Source organism: Pollicipes pollicipes, unplaced genomic scaffold (assembly GCF_011947565.3).
Source record: "Pollicipes pollicipes isolate AB1234 unplaced genomic scaffold, Ppol_2.1 Scaffold_3447;HRSCAF=4054_pilon_pilon_pilon, whole genome shotgun sequence".
Classification (NCBI taxonomy): domain Eukaryota; kingdom Metazoa; phylum Arthropoda; class Thecostraca; order Pollicipedomorpha; family Pollicipedidae; genus Pollicipes; species Pollicipes pollicipes.
In genome coordinates, this window is record NW_023596297.1 from 22,320,591 (window position 1) to 22,341,482 (window position 20,892).

Below are 20,892 nucleotides of genomic sequence, written 5' to 3' on the forward strand. Positions count from 1 at the left end.
TTGGATCACATACGGACGAGTAGAAAGCGTCCTATTAAGAGAATGAAGGTTGACTATTTACAATTGCAAGTGTGACAAAAGCGGGGGCATGGATGGAACTGACAATGAGCTTCAGTATAGCCGTCACACAATCTTTCTGAAATATTTGGGTGGACCAGCGTACACTGTAAGGAGGAAGCGAATAAAAAAGGAATGGGGCCCATTCAGAAAACGTTTCAGAGACTAAATGGTCCCGGAACGAGGCAAAAAGAGTTTTAAACACATTCTTTCAGCCCACGCAAATGCTGGTAAGATGGTATGTGGCCGTTTTGGCAGTGTTTTCTTCCCATGATCTCGTCGTGACGCCCCCGCCGGGAGCTTTACCGGGCTGGAGAGCGCCACCCACTATATTTGTCATATTTGAAGTGCCAGTATCGCCCCATAGGGCTGCGTGTTAAAGCCGTAACTTCGTAAAAATATGATGGCCTTATCAGCGAATGCTAAGGAACGGCCCGCAACATCCCGCGAGTCTAACTGAAAGGTAGCTCTGTTTTAAGAGGCTCCATCTTATCTAGCGTCAATGTCCCCACGTAATGGGGCCGCCAAAGCCAAGCAAAGCAAATGTGCAGGAAGTGTGAACGTTCAAAAAAATGCTGATAGCCTTTACCTATTTTCTCAAGAGTTCAGGGAAGCTCCCAGCTGAATGGTTACATTTCATAGTTAAAGAAGCCTATGCAACTGCGCATGTATTGCCCCTCTCCAACCCCCGAGGTGGCGCGTGGGCCCACCAAATTTTCTTAAAAGTCTCCACGTTTGAACGTACAGCCTTCCACAAGATGGATATGCGCAGTCAGATTCTACCACTGCCGGGCACCACGCCGCTCGGAAAGCGATCACCCACAGTGGGGCGGCGGGCAGCGGCCGCACGACCCTGTGCAGATGATATGCTCCCAAGATAGCAGACATGTGCCTGGAGCCCCAAAGGAGATTCCAGGATCCGATTTCAAGATCCCGTTAACAAGGAACCACATGGGATCCCGGATCCACCCTTTGGATCCAGGCGCATGCCTACAACATGACATGGTAAGATCGAGAGCACATCCCTTCAACGGCACCGGAGGCATATTGTCGCAATGGGTCGTGCCCGCTGGCGCATCGCGGCCGGCTGCGTGCTCATCCCAGGATGATGATCCCTGTCGTCCTCCAGCCCTCCGAGCAATCTCGCACACGGGACCACGGCCGCCGTCAATCCTCCCGCGCGCTGACGACTGCCCTTGAACCGAGGCTCGTGGTGAGGCGCTGGCGGTAACGAGTTTTGGCGCTCTGTAAAGTCGGGGGCCGCGGTCTGCAGGCAGCGCCGTCCTCCAGCGATGGTTGTGGTTTGGATTGTGTTCAAATCGGGTGGCATTCCTCGGCCACGTCGCTTACTCGATTGCAGACGGTGGCGTGCGGAGACTGGAAGTGCCGCGATTTTGCGGCTGACATGGTCCGCATGGACCGCCGCTCCCCCGATCAGGCTGGGCTCAGTTGGCGTGTCCTGCTGGTTTTGCAGCTCAGCCGTGGTTTCCCACCCGATGCTGCGATCACGGCCAGCTCCGATGTGGTGGCTGCGAGCTGAGGGAACGGGCGCTGACGCAGCTTGAAGACATTATTTATGTACGTGCACCGTGGCACGGGCATCCAGGCATGTTACCGGTTCCAGGTCATCTTGCGTTTTTTTTTATTGCCTGGTATGAGGCCGTGCTGGGATCGGTGCACGTACAATAGTTAATTAGGTTTGACCATTTTTGGTCGCGTTGTGATCGACGGGTTATTGGCACCAGATTAGCTTCGACGCGGGCGAGTTGAGATCGGATCGATTGTGAGGAGGTGGTAGCTGTACCCAGTCGCCTCATGTTGATCGCGACCAAAACTGAGCTCCCCTAAGCGACATCACGGCCACTGTCTCAGTTCCCGCCAGTCCGCTGCATTTCAACCGTGGGTGCAACCCCTGGGGGCGGGAGGTTCAGGGCTGGGGGACATATTCCTTCCAGTTTTGAAGGTAAAAGATTATATATCCGAGGCTGGGCATCTTGATGTTTCCACAAGGGTACACATGAGCCGCACTAGAGAAGCGCCCTCCTGTGGCGATCAAGCAAAGCGCCGTGATGTAATCGTTGATGTAAGCGAGAAAGGCCTAGAGATTTTCGTTCTTCGGCACGAGTTGGAAGTACTTATGCCAACAATAAGTGGCCTTCAGCACAAAAGCAGGCACTGGTTACACGAAATTATAAAAATGCATGATGCTATAGCGATGTTTTGTTAAAAAAAAGCATTGCTTATGTGATAAAACATATTGATACAAGCGTCGCTTGTGTTGATAAAATCGACATCTCAAGCTCTGTTCATGGTCACGAGTGAGTGCTTCTTTCAAAAAATAAACAAAAAAATGCCGCGTGGATTTGGAAAAGATCAGACAAGCGGTTCTCACCTGCTCCTCTGCGTGAAGAAGTGACGCTGCCGACGCTGGTGTCATCGCCATCGGCGACGAACTTCGAATCGTGTCTCGAATATGGAGTGGATGTCAGTCAACACTCGTGAGCAAATTAACGCTCATGGTCATTCTGGATGTGTAGATACGCGACTTTCGATATTCAAAAGGTATCATTCAGTCAAAGCTCACCTTTGCTTCGCTATGCAAACAACTGGTGTCGCCGGCATCGCTGCGACGTCTCCATCCACTTCACATTGATCGGCATCTACTTCTGCACAGTACCCTGATTAGTAAGTGGAGCCCAAAACCATTCCTGTGTATATTCAGTTCTTGCCTTCAATGCACGTGTCAATTTAAATTTTCGGCGCATCGGGCCGTTATGTGCATCGTTGCGCGAGCTTTGCGGAAGTTTTCGACTGCTCGGCCTTTGCAGAATGTATTGCTGTTGCATACACGGTTTGGTGGAGGGACGAGGGACACTTAAAGCAACCATCCTTGCGGAAGAAGCTACGCAGTGGTATGGAAGTGGGGCACGCCAGTCTTTGTCGCTAATCTAGAAGCTCAGGAATGTTTCTGTGCGGAGCTGGGCCCCCTTAGCAGCCTGGTATGCATCCTTGTCACCCGGCACGTTTGGCGGTCGGCGGTGACTCTCTTTCTCGCTCCATTGGGACGTTTGTTAGGGTGCGATTTTGTCACCTCAACTTGCGATGCTTTTCCACTAATTAGACACCTGCACCTCAGTGGTTTTGAAGCTCGTCTCTATGGTTCTTGTTCCGTCTTCACTTCCTTTAATGGACAGCTCTCGTAATAGGAACGCAACTGCTCACACGGAACGAGGTACTGATGCCCACTCGCAGCGAGGCCTGACCAACGACTCTCCGTTAGCCCTCGGGTCACGGCCCGGGTCAATTGGCACAGAGGGCAGCACTGGCCGAGATCCAACAGTTTTCATGTCCCAGTGGTGTGTTATGCCGACGACCGTCTCACCCTCTCCAGCAATGCACATCATCTGAGTCGCATGCTTTAGGATTATGTTCGCCGTCCGATGGCGTTCGAAGTTTGTGAGCCCCGATCCGACATGCACTAAAAGTCATTGTTTTGTTTTCGAATTCAGACTCATGAGACAATCTCACACATCTCACTCTCACTCAAGACTCACAAATCTCACTCAGACAGATGTGCCGGATGGCGCCCGTGCGGGAAACGATCAGCCGCGCGTGCCCAGAACAAACATCCGCGTGTCGCACTCGATCCGGAGCCGCGCGGCGGGCCCAACGTCTGCACCGTGCGCGTGATCCATGCTACGCTCTGACGCCAGCCTACATGCCGAGTCTATGCCTTCCGGTACAGGGGACAACTTTCCTGTGGCGCAGCATTGTGGCCCTGACTCCTCGCTGTGGGAGAGCACAGCTTTTTTGACCGCAGCTGCGGACGTTGAGCACATGGAGACCTAACACACATCTGCCTCAAAAGTAGCAGTCAGACCGCCGCGGTGAGCGCACAACACAGCCCTTCTCAGGGTTCTGTGTGTCCCGCAAGTACAGTCTGGGGTATGATCTGCCGTGCTCAGACTCGTTGTACTGCTGGTAAGTTCAACAGCCTGTTACGCTCTTCACATCACTTACGTCAAGCCCTTTTGAGGGCTCTTGCCTTACTTGCCTATCGCCCGGGTGAGCCTGCTGAAAGCTTTGTCTGATCCGCGTTTTTGCTCTGAGGAGAAGACTATATGCGGTAGTTAACTTGGCCTGCCGGAGGATGGACAGCTGCCTCCTTTTTCCAGTGAGACTCCAGTGGTGGTCGTGGTGATGATGTCGATGATGATGATTATTATTATTATGGTGGTGGTAGTGGAGGTGATGGTGGTGGTGATGATGATGATGGTGATGATAATAATGATGATAACGGTGATGATGACGATAATGACTATGTTAAAACGTCTCCCTGCTAAATGCCAAACCATGCGTCTTTCGCGTGTGCCGCGACCGATGCCGGCACTGGACGGGCGTCAGATTATGTCATGTGGTTACTTATAGTAAGTGGAGCTTCAAGGCGCTTCGACTAAGCGGTCATATAACGCACATAATGTATGTCCTAATCAAAGTTAATCGAAAAATTCAAAGTGACCTGCCATGTCCTGCGGACAACCTGAGTCCGTATATATATATATATATATATATATATATATATATATATATATATATATATATATATACAACGGAAGTTAACAAGCGACAGGAGTTTAAAGGGATGTCCGATGCGTATTGAGTCGTCGCCGAGTGAACTGGAAACGTGAGAGACGGTACAGTCGGACCGAAGTACCGCAGACGTTCAACACGCAGTGCGGACAAGAAGCGAGCGCATGACGCGCAGTAAGCGTTGCGTTACATTGGCGGTACCGAGGCGGTTCATCGCGACACAAATGGTAGCTATGGCGGCGTAAGTACGGCCAACCCGCGAGTGCCTTTTAATGACTTCCTGTCACCTTGCCTTCCGGTAGGATGACTGGCATTATAGGACAACCGGCTAAAATAATTCCAATTTGCTGGTGCCTTCTGCATTCCATGCGCTCTGCCAACGGTCCCGTATAAAGAACGATATAATTGGGTAACAGGCCGTGGCTGGTATTGGATATGCTCTTGTGCATGGACGAAGCGTTGCACGCTTCGCGGCGGCGGCGTTTGCAAGCTCATTTCCAGCGATTCCTACGTGGCTTGGAATCCAGCACTGTGCTATAATCTTCTCGGCCTGGTACAAGTAGTCGAGACGTCATGAAATGTCCTGTATAAAGGGATTTGTGGGACCAAACGTCTGAATGCCAAGAGATTACTTGTGAGCCCGACAAAATCACGTGCAAGGCTCTTTCGCCGATCTGTATAAAGCAGGATGCCTTACTAATCACGAGGTCTGCCGTACTTACAGACGAATGCGTCGTGAGCGTGAATGAACGTGTGTGTTAGCCGCGCACAAAAGCGCAGCCAACGCCCGTGTCCGTTTTAGAACCGTTGGTACACGTGATTTTATATCCCTGAAGCGTTTCGATAGATTGTAAGGCTGTAGGTCCAGCAACACACGGTATGGTATCTTGTTTTCGAGCATGCGCCAAAGACACGTCGATGGCTGGCGATGTAGGCGTCTATGGAGGGGCCGGCTGACTGGATGGGCGCATCACACCCAGAATACTTAATCTTCTGTCATGAATGAGTACGACACGCTGGAAAAAAGATAAGTCACTCCATGTTTGCTCGCCGTGGAAAGCACCCTATATTTAGCGTGAAAACATATCAGTATGTGTTGGGTTATCCGAGAATTGTGACAGTAGCGTATCCCTAATAACTTCTTTAGGATCACTAGCAGTGGTGCATTGGCTTAAACGAGCAACACGGCTGCAGGAGGCGTCCGAAGAGTAGCAGTAATTTTTTTATATTTTTTTGACAAAAACTAATTTTTTTGTCAGCCCTATACCATGCTCACATAGTTCACACGGAAGAATGTTCAGGAAGTTTGAGCATCTTTCCCAGAGAGCTTTAGCACGCTGGTGGTATGCCAAATGACTATCAAGCTGAACTCGGAGAAAACGCGCACTTGGATGGAATGGTATCAACTTTCCCGTATGGCTGAATTTGCATGTCGAAACACTTCCGACGTGGACAAAAGTGGTCACTTTTTGTCCTTGCCGTCGAGAACCGGAACCCGTTAAGTACGCCCCAGGCCTCCAGGCGCCTGGCGGCGGTCTCAAGCTGTCGCTGCACAATCGCTGTCCTTGATGGACATGACCAAATGACAAAATTATCGACGAAGAGGGATTGGCCGATGGATCGCGGGAGTGTTGTGTCAATACCATTGATCATTACAACAAGTAATGTCACGCTTAAAACACTTCCCTGAGGTATTCCATTCACCTGTGACAATAAATGTGAAATATGTTGGCCGACTCTTAACGTAAAAAAGACGTTTCGACAACAAATTCAGTTATTCAATATTCATAGGGCTACGAATGCCGAGTTTAAAGAGCTCGACTAGAAGACCATGACGCTAGGCTGACTTGTAGGCACTCTTTACATCGAAGAAGATGGCATCTAAATGGCGATGCTGTTAAAATGCAGCGCGTATAGCGGTGTCAAGTGTTAAAAAGTGGTCCACCGTGCAGGGGTTTTTCCTAAAACCGCAATGAATGCTGTTCAATGTGCGTTTGTCTTGCAACAGCCATGACAATCTCATGTTTGCCACATTTTTCATTAACGCACACAACGATGATGTAAGAGAGATGAGCCTGTAATACCGCATATCTAAGCCCCTCCTACCCGGTGTAAGAACGGGCATTGTCGAAGCATTCCACCAGCCTGCCGGAAAATTGACTCTCTTCCATAACAAGCTAAAACTATACTAACAGGAGCTCCAATGCTCGACGAAGGAGTTGTGTTAATATCTTGTTGTGGATGTGATCGGGACCTTCCACTACGCTCCGCAGAGTAGAAACAGTCGCGTGGTAACCAAGTTCCTCGGACGTTAAAAAATTAACAGAAATTGTCTCAGCGCGAGCCCTATGACGTAAAACTTGTATGCTACCGCCCCCTGCTTGGCAGCGCTCCGCTAGTGCCCGAGCGATCGCATTGGCTGCAACGATGGGTTGCACGACGTCTTGGTCACGTACGCGCAACATCGGTAGTGGGGCGAAGAAAAATGATCTGAAGTTCGTTTGATCTGTGACCACACCTGTGATGTCGGGGTGGAGCTACTTAGTGGACTAATGTATTCCCCCCAGGAAACACGCTTCGCCTCACAAGTGGTGCGTCTTGCTGCCGCTCTAGCTTAGCCCAAGGCAATCAGATCAGGTCAAGTGCTACTGCGGTCAAAAGCCCTGAAGACACGTCGGCGTGCACGAATAGCATTTCGACGCCCCTTTGCCCACAATGAGACGGGGGCGCGGCCTGGTACCCCAGCAGTTTTTGGAATTCATTTATGAGTGACGTTTAAAAGCCAGGGCGTGGAGACGTTGCCAGATAAGGACTCTCTAAGTGGGTCAGCTGGGAACAAACAGCTGAGAGTCTAACCGAGTTTCGAACCTACACCCCTCAACTTGTCTAAAGCTCCATCCCTGCGCCCGAGGCCCAACAGCAGACCTATCCTGGTAGCTCTGCCAGCCACGAAAATGACCTCTGTCCATGGGATTGTCGACGACATGACAAGTAAAAGCCGAGGGCTCAAGACTTAGGTTAGTGGCAGACTTCTGGCCCGAGGGCGGCGTAACGTGCGTCTGAGCCCCAGTATTTAAAAGACACAACGATGCATCTATGCCGTGAACCGTGACAGTCCGCCACATGTGCAACGGCGTGTATATAACACATAACCACATCGAGTATAAGTTTAGAGTATTCTTCACCACAAACATCATGCATTACGGGCATGGCGCGAACAACACGAATGTCTCGGCTACTCCAGCTCTCACGTCTTAGCACCCAACACAGGTACTGCGCTAAGGGCTGTCTGCAGGACGGACGGTTAAGCCAAAAGGTTTCGGTGCCACGTACAGAGTATAAAGATAGAGCTGCCAGCGGGCATCAGTGTTCACTTCGAAGAATAGTTACTCTTATGAGCTTAATTACACATTGTTCAAGCCAGGTCCCAAAACGTTCGGGTGTTCAGACAGGGAGAAAGATTTCGAGTGTGGATCAATTCTAATGACCCTGATGTCCGTGTTGTCTTAATCTGTTGCTAAAATTTATAACCCAACATTAGTATTTGTTACGCTACGCTCTATTGCTGCACGTCGGTCTACCGTGTGTTCCAATCGCAGTGTGTACGCTCTCAGTAAAATGTGTCTCCAAGGTGTTCCTTCACCTAGTCATGAAATCTGCGTTTCGTTACAAGATGTGTGGCACATGGCTGTGGTTACAAGAAATATCATATAATGTGCTTTTCCACATGCATTTTCTCAACGTGTTCTCATAGGAGTTAGATTTGCAGCGCAGGTAATAACGGCATGAAAGGAAAGTGCACATATCTCGTCGTCTTGGGGACTTTACGACGCACTCATCTGCTAAGGCTATGTGGTGTTGTTTGCCTCTCAACCTGGCAGGAAGGGCGGGCACCGTGGGGAATCGAACCCCGTAACTCTGGTCTCTAATGCGTGGAGTGGTGGAGCGGAATGCATGTCCCTCCACAAGAACGAATTAGAGGAATGCCAAAGCAATGCAAATTGTGGTCGTCGCACATGACCTCGTGTGCTAGTTAAACGCTCACTTAACAAGCGATATCTTTTCTCAGTCACTACCCACTGCCCATAAAAACGGCAAGCACGAGACGGAGTTATACATTTAGCCTATGGCTGTGTCCACTATTGCCTCACATACATCGGTTGATATGATTCCCACCAAAAAGCTGTCCGACTTCCACGGATCCCGGGAGCATCGTCTTAGACCAAACTCCGCCGCGCCCAAACGAGGAACGCTCAGAATGGAGAGCCTCCTTTATCTAACGAGCACCCGATCAGTATGCTTCAGAAAACTAAACTTCAAGTTCTCATAACTCACACAAGAAGCACGCGATCTGTCCTTGCGGTTGCTTCACCAAAGGGTTTGAGCCGAACAAACCTTTAGACAAAACTCACAACAGCCAGAGCGATTGCATTTGCGATGCACCGCTGAGCCAACAGCCCACTCGTGCAGGCCAAGAATGATGACCATGCATCATTCGCGGTCGGGTCAGCGGTAGATCAGACAGCACAGATGGCCTCGTCATCCATGGCTCAGGCCAACCGATGGTGACGAGACACGCGCTCCCAACACCACCAATCCCGTGGTAACGGGTCGCATGCTTCGTGATGATGTTGAAGATCTCCGAATGGGGAAGGGGGACAGATAACTGTGCTTTATTGTATACATAACGCCAGCGAATCAGGTAGTAGGTATGTAGGTAACGACGGGGGTAGATAGGTACCGACAGCGTTATGCCTACAGGTCACTACGCTGCTGACTTCCAATAGCATAACCATATTACTCGTAGCGCGTCTCTTTACTCGATTTCAACCATGCCCATGCGCATTTTAGTGACGTCGGCGTGTCCCGCATCAACGCAGATGTAGCGGGCGGCACACAGCCGCATTGTTGCATACAGCCCTCATCAACCGATCAAAAGTGAAAGCTCTCCCTCATCACGTCCTCATTGCGCATAATTAAACCCTTTCGGCCACGTAATACAGCAAGCGCCCGGCCAGCGTCCGTAGCGGCACCTCGCCCAGAGCCGGCGCTGGCCGAGCGGTCGCTCCCGCCGCAGACGCGCCCCGTCCCGCCCCGCCGGAGACCGCCACCGATGTGAACGACGACCTCTTCTGTGGCGCTGCGGCGGCATGTCGGCGGCGCGGGCCTGCCTGCAGCTGGATACCACTCACAGCGCCAGCTGACGCGCCGACCGGGGCGACATCTGCGGCGCGCCAGCGGCGGTGTTCAGCGCACGCACCGCGCTGCGCTTCATACCGAGGTGTCCGTGCGGGAGAGGACGTTAGAGTCATGGGCGCTTTTCATTTGTGCGGCTACCGGAGTCTACTTGGCCATCAGTATTGCACGATAACCTTGCACCGTACCCCATCATACCGTTGTGGTCGAGAGAAGACTGGATGGATGAGGCATTGTTTTATTTGTATTTTGAAATATATGCTGTTGATGATACGCTGCTGTGCGGTTTGCAGCTGTCGTTCCGTCTGATTCAGTCAAAATAAAGGCGAAAATAAATTCCAACAGAGGCCTGTATTGATGTCCATTTCCAACCAATATACATGAGACGTAAAAAGAAGCACAGATGTCGGGACGCTCCTACTTCTCCGATGGCCTGGAACAGAATAGCGCCAGTGAGCACGGCATGTGCACTTGATATCAGAACCATGAAGTCAGCCACTCAATACCCAGGTCTGGTACGTGCGATCTTGAATATGGCTAATTACGGCAAATATTTTGTTGGTAGCGGTATGGTATGCTTAAATTCAAAACGTAACTACCCGGGATCTTTCGCTGAGAATCCAAAATGCTCTTTGCGCTTAGTTTGCGCCAGGATCCTTGCCCCTCCCAGTTTCCGATAACATCAGAGGGCAGGCCTATCCCTCAGCCGTCCAAGAACGACCCCACCCCAGCCCACGACACGGGCACCCGCTCGGAGCGCACGACCTCGCGAACGCCGCGGCCACTCGCTCGCAGCCCCCACCTTTAAAAACGGTCGACACCGACATGGACCACTCGACAGTGAGAACGCCGTGGACTGAACACTCGACGGCCAGTACTCACTTGGACCACTCGACCTTGAGGATGAGATGGTCGTATCCGAATCCGTTGAGTCGGCGAATCGCCTCCTCCGCCGCTTCCTGGCGATGGAAGCTGATGAAGGCGAACCCCTTGGAGAGGCCGGTCATCTTGTCCTTGGCCAGGAAGGTGCGCGACAGCGAGCCGAATGGCCGGAACAGCTCCTCCAGGTCGGACTCGCGCGTGCTCTCCGACAGGTTGGTCACGCGGACCGTGGCGTAGTCGTCTGCCGGGCGGCGCCGCCAGCGGTCAGAGGCGGCCGCGCCGGTGGCCGTCACCGGCGGCGGCGACGGTGAACGATGGCGACCGATGGCGATGGCGATCGGGCTCGCGGCCCGCAGAGGCCGCCACTCTCCGCCCGCCGCCGAGGTCAGCGCTCAGGGCGAGATGCAACGCGTGCGCACGCGGCGGGCGATGGGGACGGCCGGCCAGCCTCGCGGGTGTTATAACGTTCCACAACACACCGCATCTTAACAGAAGCAGATGGCAGCAAGGCCAAGTGCACACGTAAATACTAAACGATTGACAGCGACGAGCAACTGGGCTGAGGAATATCATCGAATATCGCAGTGTAATCGTACGCTTACGGTCATACACTAGATTTACACAACTACAAAACGTTATCAAGCCCGTTTCTGCCTACTCACCACACGGCAGATGCCCGTACTATTACGAGCATCAAATGGAGTTAATAAAACGAACCCTATATGGAGCAAAGCAAGCCAAACAAAACCGCAGGACTGTCGTGTTTTGTAGTCATGATTCTGGCTCCAGGCCTGCGTTTTTCATCAGCTCCCACAAAAGCTTACCACTGCAGCTCGTTCACGACGTTGTCAACTCTCACCTTCAGCCATCTCTCACCGAGCTGAATCCTCTCACCTACGCCCTTCTTACATTACGTTGTCTTCACCCCGCTCGTCACACCGTGCCGCCTGCACCCGTCACACCGTGCCACTTCCACCCGTCACACCGTGCCACCTCCTCCCGTCACACCATGCCACCTCCATCCGTCATACCGTGCCGCCTCCGCCCGTCACACCGTGCCGCCTCCGTTACACCGTGCCGCCTCTACCTATCACACCCTGCCGCCTCCACCCGTCACAGTTCCGTCTCCACCCGTCACCGTGGCGTCTCCGCCAGTCCTGTCACGCCACCCGTCACATCACGCTACAGTCTGTCGGCCGCTCACCTCTGCCTCTGGAGCTCATCATGCTCTCGCCACGCATCTTGGCGCCTTCCTTCATGAATGGTGGCACGTACTTGCCGCCGGTGGACGTGCTGCCGGCCATCTTGCTTGCCTCCTCCTCCTGTTTCGCCTGTCGTCACAAGAGCACTGAACTGTGAACGGTGCGCCGCATAGGGACACAACAGCGCTCACACGGGGCTAAATGGCCCGATGCAGATCAAACGTAGTGGAGGCATTGGAAAAGGGTGGTAAAATACAGGAGAAATATTTCTCTTCAAGATCACCCATGACCACGCAACATTGCTTATCTAGTTATCGAGAAACCACAACGCAGTGCCAACAGCGGAAGAAATTACACTTACCCTGCTAGTGCTAAGCTGGTAAAAAAATCACGAGTTTGAGTTTACCTCGCTGCTCTCGCGTAGCAGAGAAGGCGCAGACAAAAATCAAATTACACACACACACATATTATATATATATATATATATATATATATATATATGATTTTCCGAGTGCATTGAAGAGCATTGCACAGGCAAAGTGTACGAGTCATCCATGGGCGTCAAACAGATTACGAATTTAAACTGTGATTTGCTGCATCCTGTTAGACGCGAGTCCAACGTTGCCATTGGTGGCGGTGCCACCGGAGGCAACGGTGTCGCCTCCTCGCGTGGCCAAGGAGACGGAAACCGCTTGCTATATGCCTGTGACTGGAGTATTGACCGGTTCTGAGGTTACCGAGCCGCGGCAAATCTCATCGGCGAGCTGAATGAACTGGAAATAGTTCACGTCTTTGGTGACGGACTGAAAGCATTATGGAAAGACGCCGAAATTATACGTGGACACTGGTCTCAATAAACCTTACTAAGCCCCTTTGTACTTTCACTGGCCGATCTGTTTCGGCGTAGGCCACGGCGTATTGTATTTGGGGTCGGTTTCAGAAAGGGAGCCGCTGGTGGCTTCCTGGTCAACTACCAGCGCAGCCATGCGTCAGACATTATTAACGCCTTCAGTGGTTTGTATACGATACGCTGGCCTACACCGCCCTGCCGCGTTGGTCGCTCGTTTCTTCTGAACATCATGTCTTCTCCACCTACTCTGGTTACCGAGGTGAAATAACAATCCTTGAACACGTCGAAAAAGGACCTTCCATGTTCATGCACGACCGCGCGTGGGAGTCTGTATACATGTTTCCACCCCTGCCAGCGCAATCTCCCGATTTCTCCTCTATCGGCATTAGTAGGATGTGTGTCGCCGCGACGCCTCGTCGCCGAGATCTGGACCCGTTCTCGGCTCGCGGTCTTCAACTTGTCCGCGATTTGAGAATACCACGTTACTGATGCTCATCGAACGGGAGGGGGGGGGGGGGGGGTGAAATGCGGGGATGTTGCAACGTTACATAAATAGATCACCTATGCAAGCAGCACAAGCATTTTCAGTGCCTTTTAGATATAAGCATACAACGTTTGGAAATTTTTACTAATTGTTGCTGAAGATCTAGTGAGTGCGATCACGGCTGCAAAGATACAGGCCGGTCCGGACCTACAGCCGGCCCGGCCGGCTGAAGTAACAGCACTGCAACTTAGCCAACATGAGGACTCGCACAGCCTCTGGTCTCCCTCAAAACAAATACGCCGATTTAAACTGCACATGCATGAGCCCAATGGTCCAGTAGCTTTGGCAGTGCTCATGTGCAGCCAAACTCATCTACTCAAGTCATTTTGTAAGCCTACATTCTGCCAAGAATCTTATTCAGAGCACAGGACATGCCAATAGCTGAATCTTAAGAATAAGCATCAGAATATGCATGCATCGTTTTTTAACTACGGGCAGCACTTATCATCTAAAGGCACGCCCTGCCAGATAAACACGAGGATACTGGTTCTAGATATGCCGTGTCACCTGTGCCAGGTCGCTTACCTCTTCCAGGCCACCGATCTCCTTGTAGGGACACTGCGTGGTCCAGTGGTCGCCCTTGCAGTAGCGGCACTTGATCTGGCCCTTGTTCTGCTCCTTCAGCTTGGCGCGCATGTCGTCTGACTCGTCCTTCTCCTCCTCGTGTGCCGTGATGAACTGCATGCTCACTTCCTCGGCCATGATGGTGGTGGCCGTGTTGGGACCCGGCTTGTCGCCCTTCGAGAGGCCAAATTTGGACCACACTTTCCGCTTGGCCACCTCCTTCGAAACCTTTCTGTTCTCCACCTTGATGGTGGTGACCACCTGGGCAGAAATAGTATGGTCAGCAGTGTGGAAACGGAAAAGTCGCGACTGGTTGGTCTTAATCGTAAACATATCAAACCATGCTGGAACCGAACATACATTGGCGTACTGTCTGTATCATGACCGCCCCCGTGGTCTGAAGGAGAGATGCTGGACTCGTTATCCTGCAGCGCTCGGCCCGACTGCCGGAGCTGGCGCACTGGCCCGACCAGCAAGGCACCGTCGGCAGGTAAGTGGCTGAAGGGGAGTCAACCCTGGCTCGAGGTGGCCGTGCTGCAGCATTGTACGACACGCAAAACAACATGCCGTCTTCTTTAGCAGAAGGGTGAAAGCGTTATTATCTGTTGCGGTTTGAATGGGAGGAACAACAGGAATGGTGGGTTCAGGCATGGTTGGCAGCAGCAGGCTGAGACCAATTCTGACAGCGGTTTTCACAGGTTAAAACTGCCTAGAAGAAATAATGGAAGCAAAAATCGGCCTGAACTAAGCCAGTGGGAAGAAAGTGAAGTCTGAACATAGCAATATGGCTTATGGCATGACTTAGGTATGATATGACTCAGACATGATATGACTTAGATTTAGCCATATTCATATGCCATGTACCATTAATATGGTGCACTGTTTATTGACAAGACTATGGTTTGAATGAGGATTGTTGGACAGCAATTGTAGGATGTCAGAAATTATTAGATAGATAGATAAATGGATACACGTGTGTTTGAACTGTCCACGATAGACTCGTGGCTATTCAAACTCATCGTCACAGCATTAAAACAATGCATCACTCGTACAAACGTCAACACACATACACACATACAGCTCACAAACATATGCACAAATACACCTGTTTGCACAGAAGAAGTGCCGCCCTCAAGAGGGAGGGAGCAAGTAGCTGCGACATAAATGTCATGACATCGCATTACCAAAACCACGCTGACTGCGATATTAAAGATGATTTCGTTATGGTAGTTAGAAATTGTCGCCAAGTTTATTGTGGTGACAAGCAAAAGAAAATTAGATATTTGTTAAAAATTATTCACTTGTAGCCAGAAAAATAAAATCAGTTAAGTTTGCCAGGCACCTATCTTTTATGTAAATCTAAAAAAGTTTCTGGAGGAATATATTCACACCTTCAAACAGGTGAAATAAAGTAAGAATAAAACATAACCAAACTTTACACAATAAGGACAATTCAAGCCTGTAGGCTATAACTGATTTGAAACACATCGGAATACATTCAGAACATAATTTTAGGAAAAATAATGATGCTACACACATACTGCAGTCATATGATACCACAACGAATATTGTGTTAAATTCGAAGCAAGGAGTCATGATCATGTACGGCCCATGTCTGCACTGCAAGATTTTGTGAAGGCCAAAAAATGTGTAGAAGAATACTTGCCTTCTCTTTCTTGCCGTCATTGATTCGGTACTCAGTGACGATTTTCGTGCCATTGGGAAGAAGCTTCTCCTCGGTAGGTGGCAGCACTGGCTCTGACAAACAGAGGTGACTGTAAGTAAGTTCTGTGGGGCACCGACCGCCAAAGGCCACCGCCGATCGGTCGCATGGTACCGTCAAAGGGGTGGTGTTCCCGAAACAGGCAACGTTCCGTACATTTCACGACTCTCTCTCCCCCACGAAATGGTGAGCACCATTTCCGACGCAGCGCTGCACCCGACGGGGCTTTGATCAAATTTCAAGGCAGATATGAAAAACCCCATGTGGAGTCTGCCGATGCAGGTCCACTGCCAGCCTGGCTCCACCAATGCATGAACAACGTACGCCGGGGCGTGCTCAGCTCGTGCACTTATGTACATACCGTCACTCTCCTCCACCTCATCAGCCCACGAAGTCATCCTGCAAGACAGATAACAACATCATTACATCTCCATATGCAAATGACTGCAAACATGAGGGCCCCAACGCTTTAAGAAAATTCGAAACTTTACTACGCAATTTCTGAAATGTCCTTCATAACTTCGTTAAGGTCAAATATATCAAAATCATCAAAGGCCCACCCAGCTTCGGGCGTGTGCTAAGATTTGCCTGTAACTTGACGGGAAGTTTAAACTATACTTAAAAAACCCAGTTTTGCATGCAGGACTTCAAATTTAGGTATGACCACGTGTTACGGAGCCTCACGCACAAGGAACGTGTGCATGCTTTATTCCATACATTATTGGTTACCCTATATGAAATGTAATGACCGAGGTTTAATGTGTTCCACGGACCACAAGCACGGTGGGGTGCACGATATCCTTGGACAAAAAGGTCACACAAAGGTTACTTATGGTACTGATGACAGGCCAATCCGTGTTGGGTTTCATGTCCGTTTAGCTGGCTATGCGCTTGACTCGATGATATGTTGAACTCTATGCTACACAGTCATAATGCAATTCTATGTCACATGAGAGGCATGAATAATGGCATGACATAGATGGCACAGTCTTTAACCGCAATCGCGCCCTGTGGCCTTGGCACACTGGAACGGGCAGTGGTAATTCTTCCTGGATCTCCCCTTTACAAACAACTCATTATACACTCCATCGATTTGAGCACACCAATATGTCACTTTGAACAACCTTGTTTGCTAAATGAGCAAGAAACATTTGACTTTCTTCTAACCCACAATTTTCAGCATGTCTAACTATTGTTTTGGAGGGTTTGTCACCTTCTCCACAATGGGTTGACACAAAGACCTTCCAATCCTACGCCTAATGAGCCACAAACAACAAAGCCGTCAAGGGGTCAGACATCCATACGACCTCAGCGGCTCCCAAAATTAGGTGTGAGTACCTCAGCCTGTACGGCTGAACTGTCAGGTCAGGATACATGAAAGAGCAATGCTGTTTTCACCATCTGACTTCACCATGTCTCCGGAGGCTGGGGCTGGTTAAGCTATAGCATGTTGCCAGGCATCTCTGACCACAATGACACTTGTAAGTTATAAAATTGTCCAGAGGTGGCCTTGAATGGCAAAAGTAATACAAGAAACCAACATATGTGCCTTTTCAAAGGATTTCCAAGCGCCATTCCCGACAGTATCAGGGCATGACCTGGCATGAATTTGCCCTTGCAATGCCCAACACATGGTATTAGTCATGAGGAGACCATGCTCAATCCCATGGGTATAAGATATGATCATAGATCAGATCAGATGTGATTCCAACTCAGCTAGCTCAAATTTAATCATGATGCATTCAGCAGTCTGGGATTACACTGGAAAACAACTAAAACAACTCTTGAATACTTTGTCCTTATGCTGGGTAGGATCTATCTGCTTGCCTGTTGCTGATTCAACATGTCATATCAGTTTTCCCCCACTTTGCCATACTGCAGATGCCATTGCTGGTGAGACTGAACTGGCTACAAGGCTCATCAGTTGTGGCTGGGTGACATGCTCAGTGACTGGTATGCCATTATATTAGAAAACCTCAAAAACATAATTTTTGCTTAAAATATTCATCCAGATTTTCTGATTTATTGCCTTCAAACTTCACTGAGCCCAGTGATGGTTACAACCTTGGTCATGCAGGTTGAGACAATACAACGCACATGTCAGAGTAGTGTATTGTTTCACTTGTAGCTCAAAACAAACATGCAAATGCTAAGAGTATAGCAGTTTGGACACACTGTCTAAGTATGACATGGTGTTGGTTTATGACCAGGTTTTGCTAAGTAATGAGACTCTGAAGGCAACTCTAAGGCAACCATTTAAATCACCAACTGAACCTACATCATGTGAAAAACAGCCTTGGAAAGAGGCAACATCTGCACCACATGGTGCAGCAGAACAATGAGGAAACCATCACCCCAGGTCTATCTAACATCTGAAAGCATCAGTTCAAATAAGGAAATACAACATACTTTGACAGACTTGACTCCCTTCTCAGTAGGCTGTGTCATATGCAGTGTATGGGTGGGATGGGTGGGAGAGTGGTCTTGCATGTCACATGTGACCTGTACTGTGACCACTTGAATTGAGGAGGGTCTGAGAATAACCCAATTGTTGTGGACTGACCCAATTATGTACAATACAATCATGAAGAAATGTACAAGAACCCTACCTGATAGCATAAAGTAGACATACAGGAGTATATGTATCACATACACACAAGCACGTCAGCAATACTGGCCAATTGTACTCTTTTCTGTTTTATCGTAACAGCATCAGCAATGTGGTTGGCATAAGGGGCACATGACAAACATTTGTTTAAAGTTAAGGATGTGTGTACTAGTAGACAGGTATGTATGTACAGACAGACAGGTATGTACAGACAGTATCGGAATTCTCAGCATAAAAGCTGCATTGTAACACAGACTTATGATGCTCTCATTGCCTTTTTGTCCTATTCCCTGTGTGATGCTCTTTTCCTACAATGCAACATAATCATCACAGCATAATGTTGTTATAAAGAACCTGAGCCTGATATTCATCCCCAGAAAACACCACCACCAATGCCTTAACTTTGCCATCATTGGGGCTTTGTGATGCACTTAGCTGTTGAGGCTATATGGTGCCACTTGCTTGTCACCTTCACAGTAATAGCAGCTTCACAAGTGCACTGATGACATGTGAAAAACATTATTACTGTGAAAAGTCCATAACATCCAGTGTTTTAAGTTCAAATGACTGTGTGAAATACTGCAAATAAACATGGTGGAAATATAAAACAATCCTGTGATCTACACTAAACATTGACAGCAAACATCAGAGTGAAAATATACATATAGCAGTAAAGCTTGATGACACAATACATCAGCCAATCAACGTTACCACACCGCTACTAATTGTAATTGCATCAGTAGTGAATTTTACCATCAGTAAAGGGCTAAGAACTGTTTTATCTGATGGAGGTGGTCCCACCAGTATGTGGCTGTGTCTTGCTGTCATCTTGCAGCTGAATTATGCAGTTTCTTATAAACATGGTGCAAAATCAAGGTATCATCTATGATCTTCATATTTGGTGAGTTGTTGGCAATAGTAATCAACTATGTAAAGCTCTAAAAAGAGGTTTCCACATCTCACTCCTTTGAGAACAAGTTGTGTCTTTTCCTCTGTCTCAAACTTATGCCCCTTTTACAGTATGCACACAAACAAATAAGCAGAAAATAGCATGATTGCACCATCTTTCATTTAATATGCAATCACCATTGACTCAGAATGCTCTTGACATTATTTACACTATCATAAGTAAACACAATGATAAGACAATATCAATGTGTAAAGGTCAGACAGCCAGACTGCGAAAAAACACATGTTAAAGGAATGTGCCCAGTGTAACTGTGATATCCCAGCAACAATTCCAGAACCCTACAGCTTAAGCTGGGAGTGCTGATTTGGGCACAAAGGCATCACCAATTTCAGCACATAATGGGCAAACATGATAAGAATTATGACCTTCCAAAGGTAATTTCCAGGACAAATTCTGATAAAAAATTTTCAAGCAAATATCATTTGAAAATATAACAAAATTTGAAGCTTGAACACTTAGCACAATTTGGCTTTGCCTGCATTTCGTTCAAAGGCTTGTAGCGTCAATGTCACGAAGGTGACTAGCCCAGTGGACATATTTTGTGGCAGATTGGACTGAAATTTTTTATGTTGAGACATTTATGTAGTCCATCTCAATATGATTAAGACACAAGGCCGATCTCAAGCTGGAGTCTCAATGTACAGATGTTGTGCACACCAGGGGCAGAGTCCATGTCAGGCTTTACTCCAATCAAAGCCTGAGAAAGAAGACCCTGATGTAGAGCCAACCATACATGGTGAGCTAATGTACTTTCCAATTATCATTTGATTCCTCCAGTGCACATGTCCTTTAATTAATTCACCGTCATTGCAGGCATAGAAACAAACCACAAATTGGTAAAACTTGGTTTTAAACATGCAGACAAGTTGCACACATCATGCCCTCGTAACTATTATGCTACGTCATGGGGAAACGCACGGTATTATCGCCAGGACTGCTAAAGCATGGAAGCGTATTATCTTAGGACTTTGATCCATAGGCACCACAGCAAGCCATGACCACGAACACAAAACTTTATAAACACTGAATTAGCAGGTTACCAAATGCATCACTCATTCTCTAACCTATAGCACATCAAACATATGGACGACGTTCTGGAAAATGCACTCACTCGTTGTCCAAGGAAGGCATTGTATGGATTTCGGCTTTCCTCCAACAATAGAGCAAACCAACTCAGATTGATGAAACTCAAACTTAGCGAAGCGCTTGTAACTAGAATTGAATATGTCAATCTAGAAACAACCGACAGTAATCCAGCAGCCCGCGTCACAACCCCACGCTGCTTCAAGCTGCACGCTTATGCCACTCTGGTGGTGAACGAACTTGAATGCCTTTGTGCGCCATGATGAGTGACAATGAGAATGGCAGGCAGGCATGGATAAATTGCTACCAAATCAAGAATAAAGAAACGGTGTGGAAACTTTCGTAAAGATAAAATAAGATGCATGTGGCTAAAAGGTCGCGATCCAGCGCAGTGGCGGATCGGCCTCAATCGTCACTTTATCCGATTTTGAGTCCTACGATTGTCACCGTGGCTGACCTTCTTCATCACAGTGCATGAATGAATAAATGACAGCTGTCGGACGCGGCAACATGTGGCGCGAAAAAAGCGACCCTTCCGGCAAGTACCACGCCCGGAGCACGGACCACAGTGGTTCGCAAGTTGCCTAGGGAAAACAGCCTCGTGTGTCGTGCAACTTCGGGTC

General features: G+C 49.0%; 1 protein-coding gene across 1 annotated transcript; it reads right to left on the minus strand.

The window, feature by feature from the left end:
• Positions 1-10,175: 10,175 nt before the first annotated feature.
• Positions 10,176-20,476, minus strand: LOC119091873 (eukaryotic translation initiation factor 3 subunit G). Its single transcript, XM_037214778.1, has 7 exons — positions 20,298-20,476; positions 15,970-16,007; positions 15,552-15,643; positions 13,847-14,146; positions 11,930-12,056; positions 10,726-10,966; positions 10,176-10,276 (listed from the first exon to the last, which is right to left on the minus strand). The coding sequence occupies exons 1-7, from the start codon at positions 20,315-20,317 to the stop codon at positions 10,261-10,263; spliced, it is 834 nt and encodes a 277-aa protein (XP_037070673.1). The 5' UTR covers positions 20,318-20,476; the 3' UTR covers positions 10,176-10,260.
• Between the last annotated feature and the right edge of the window lie 416 nt (positions 20,477-20,892).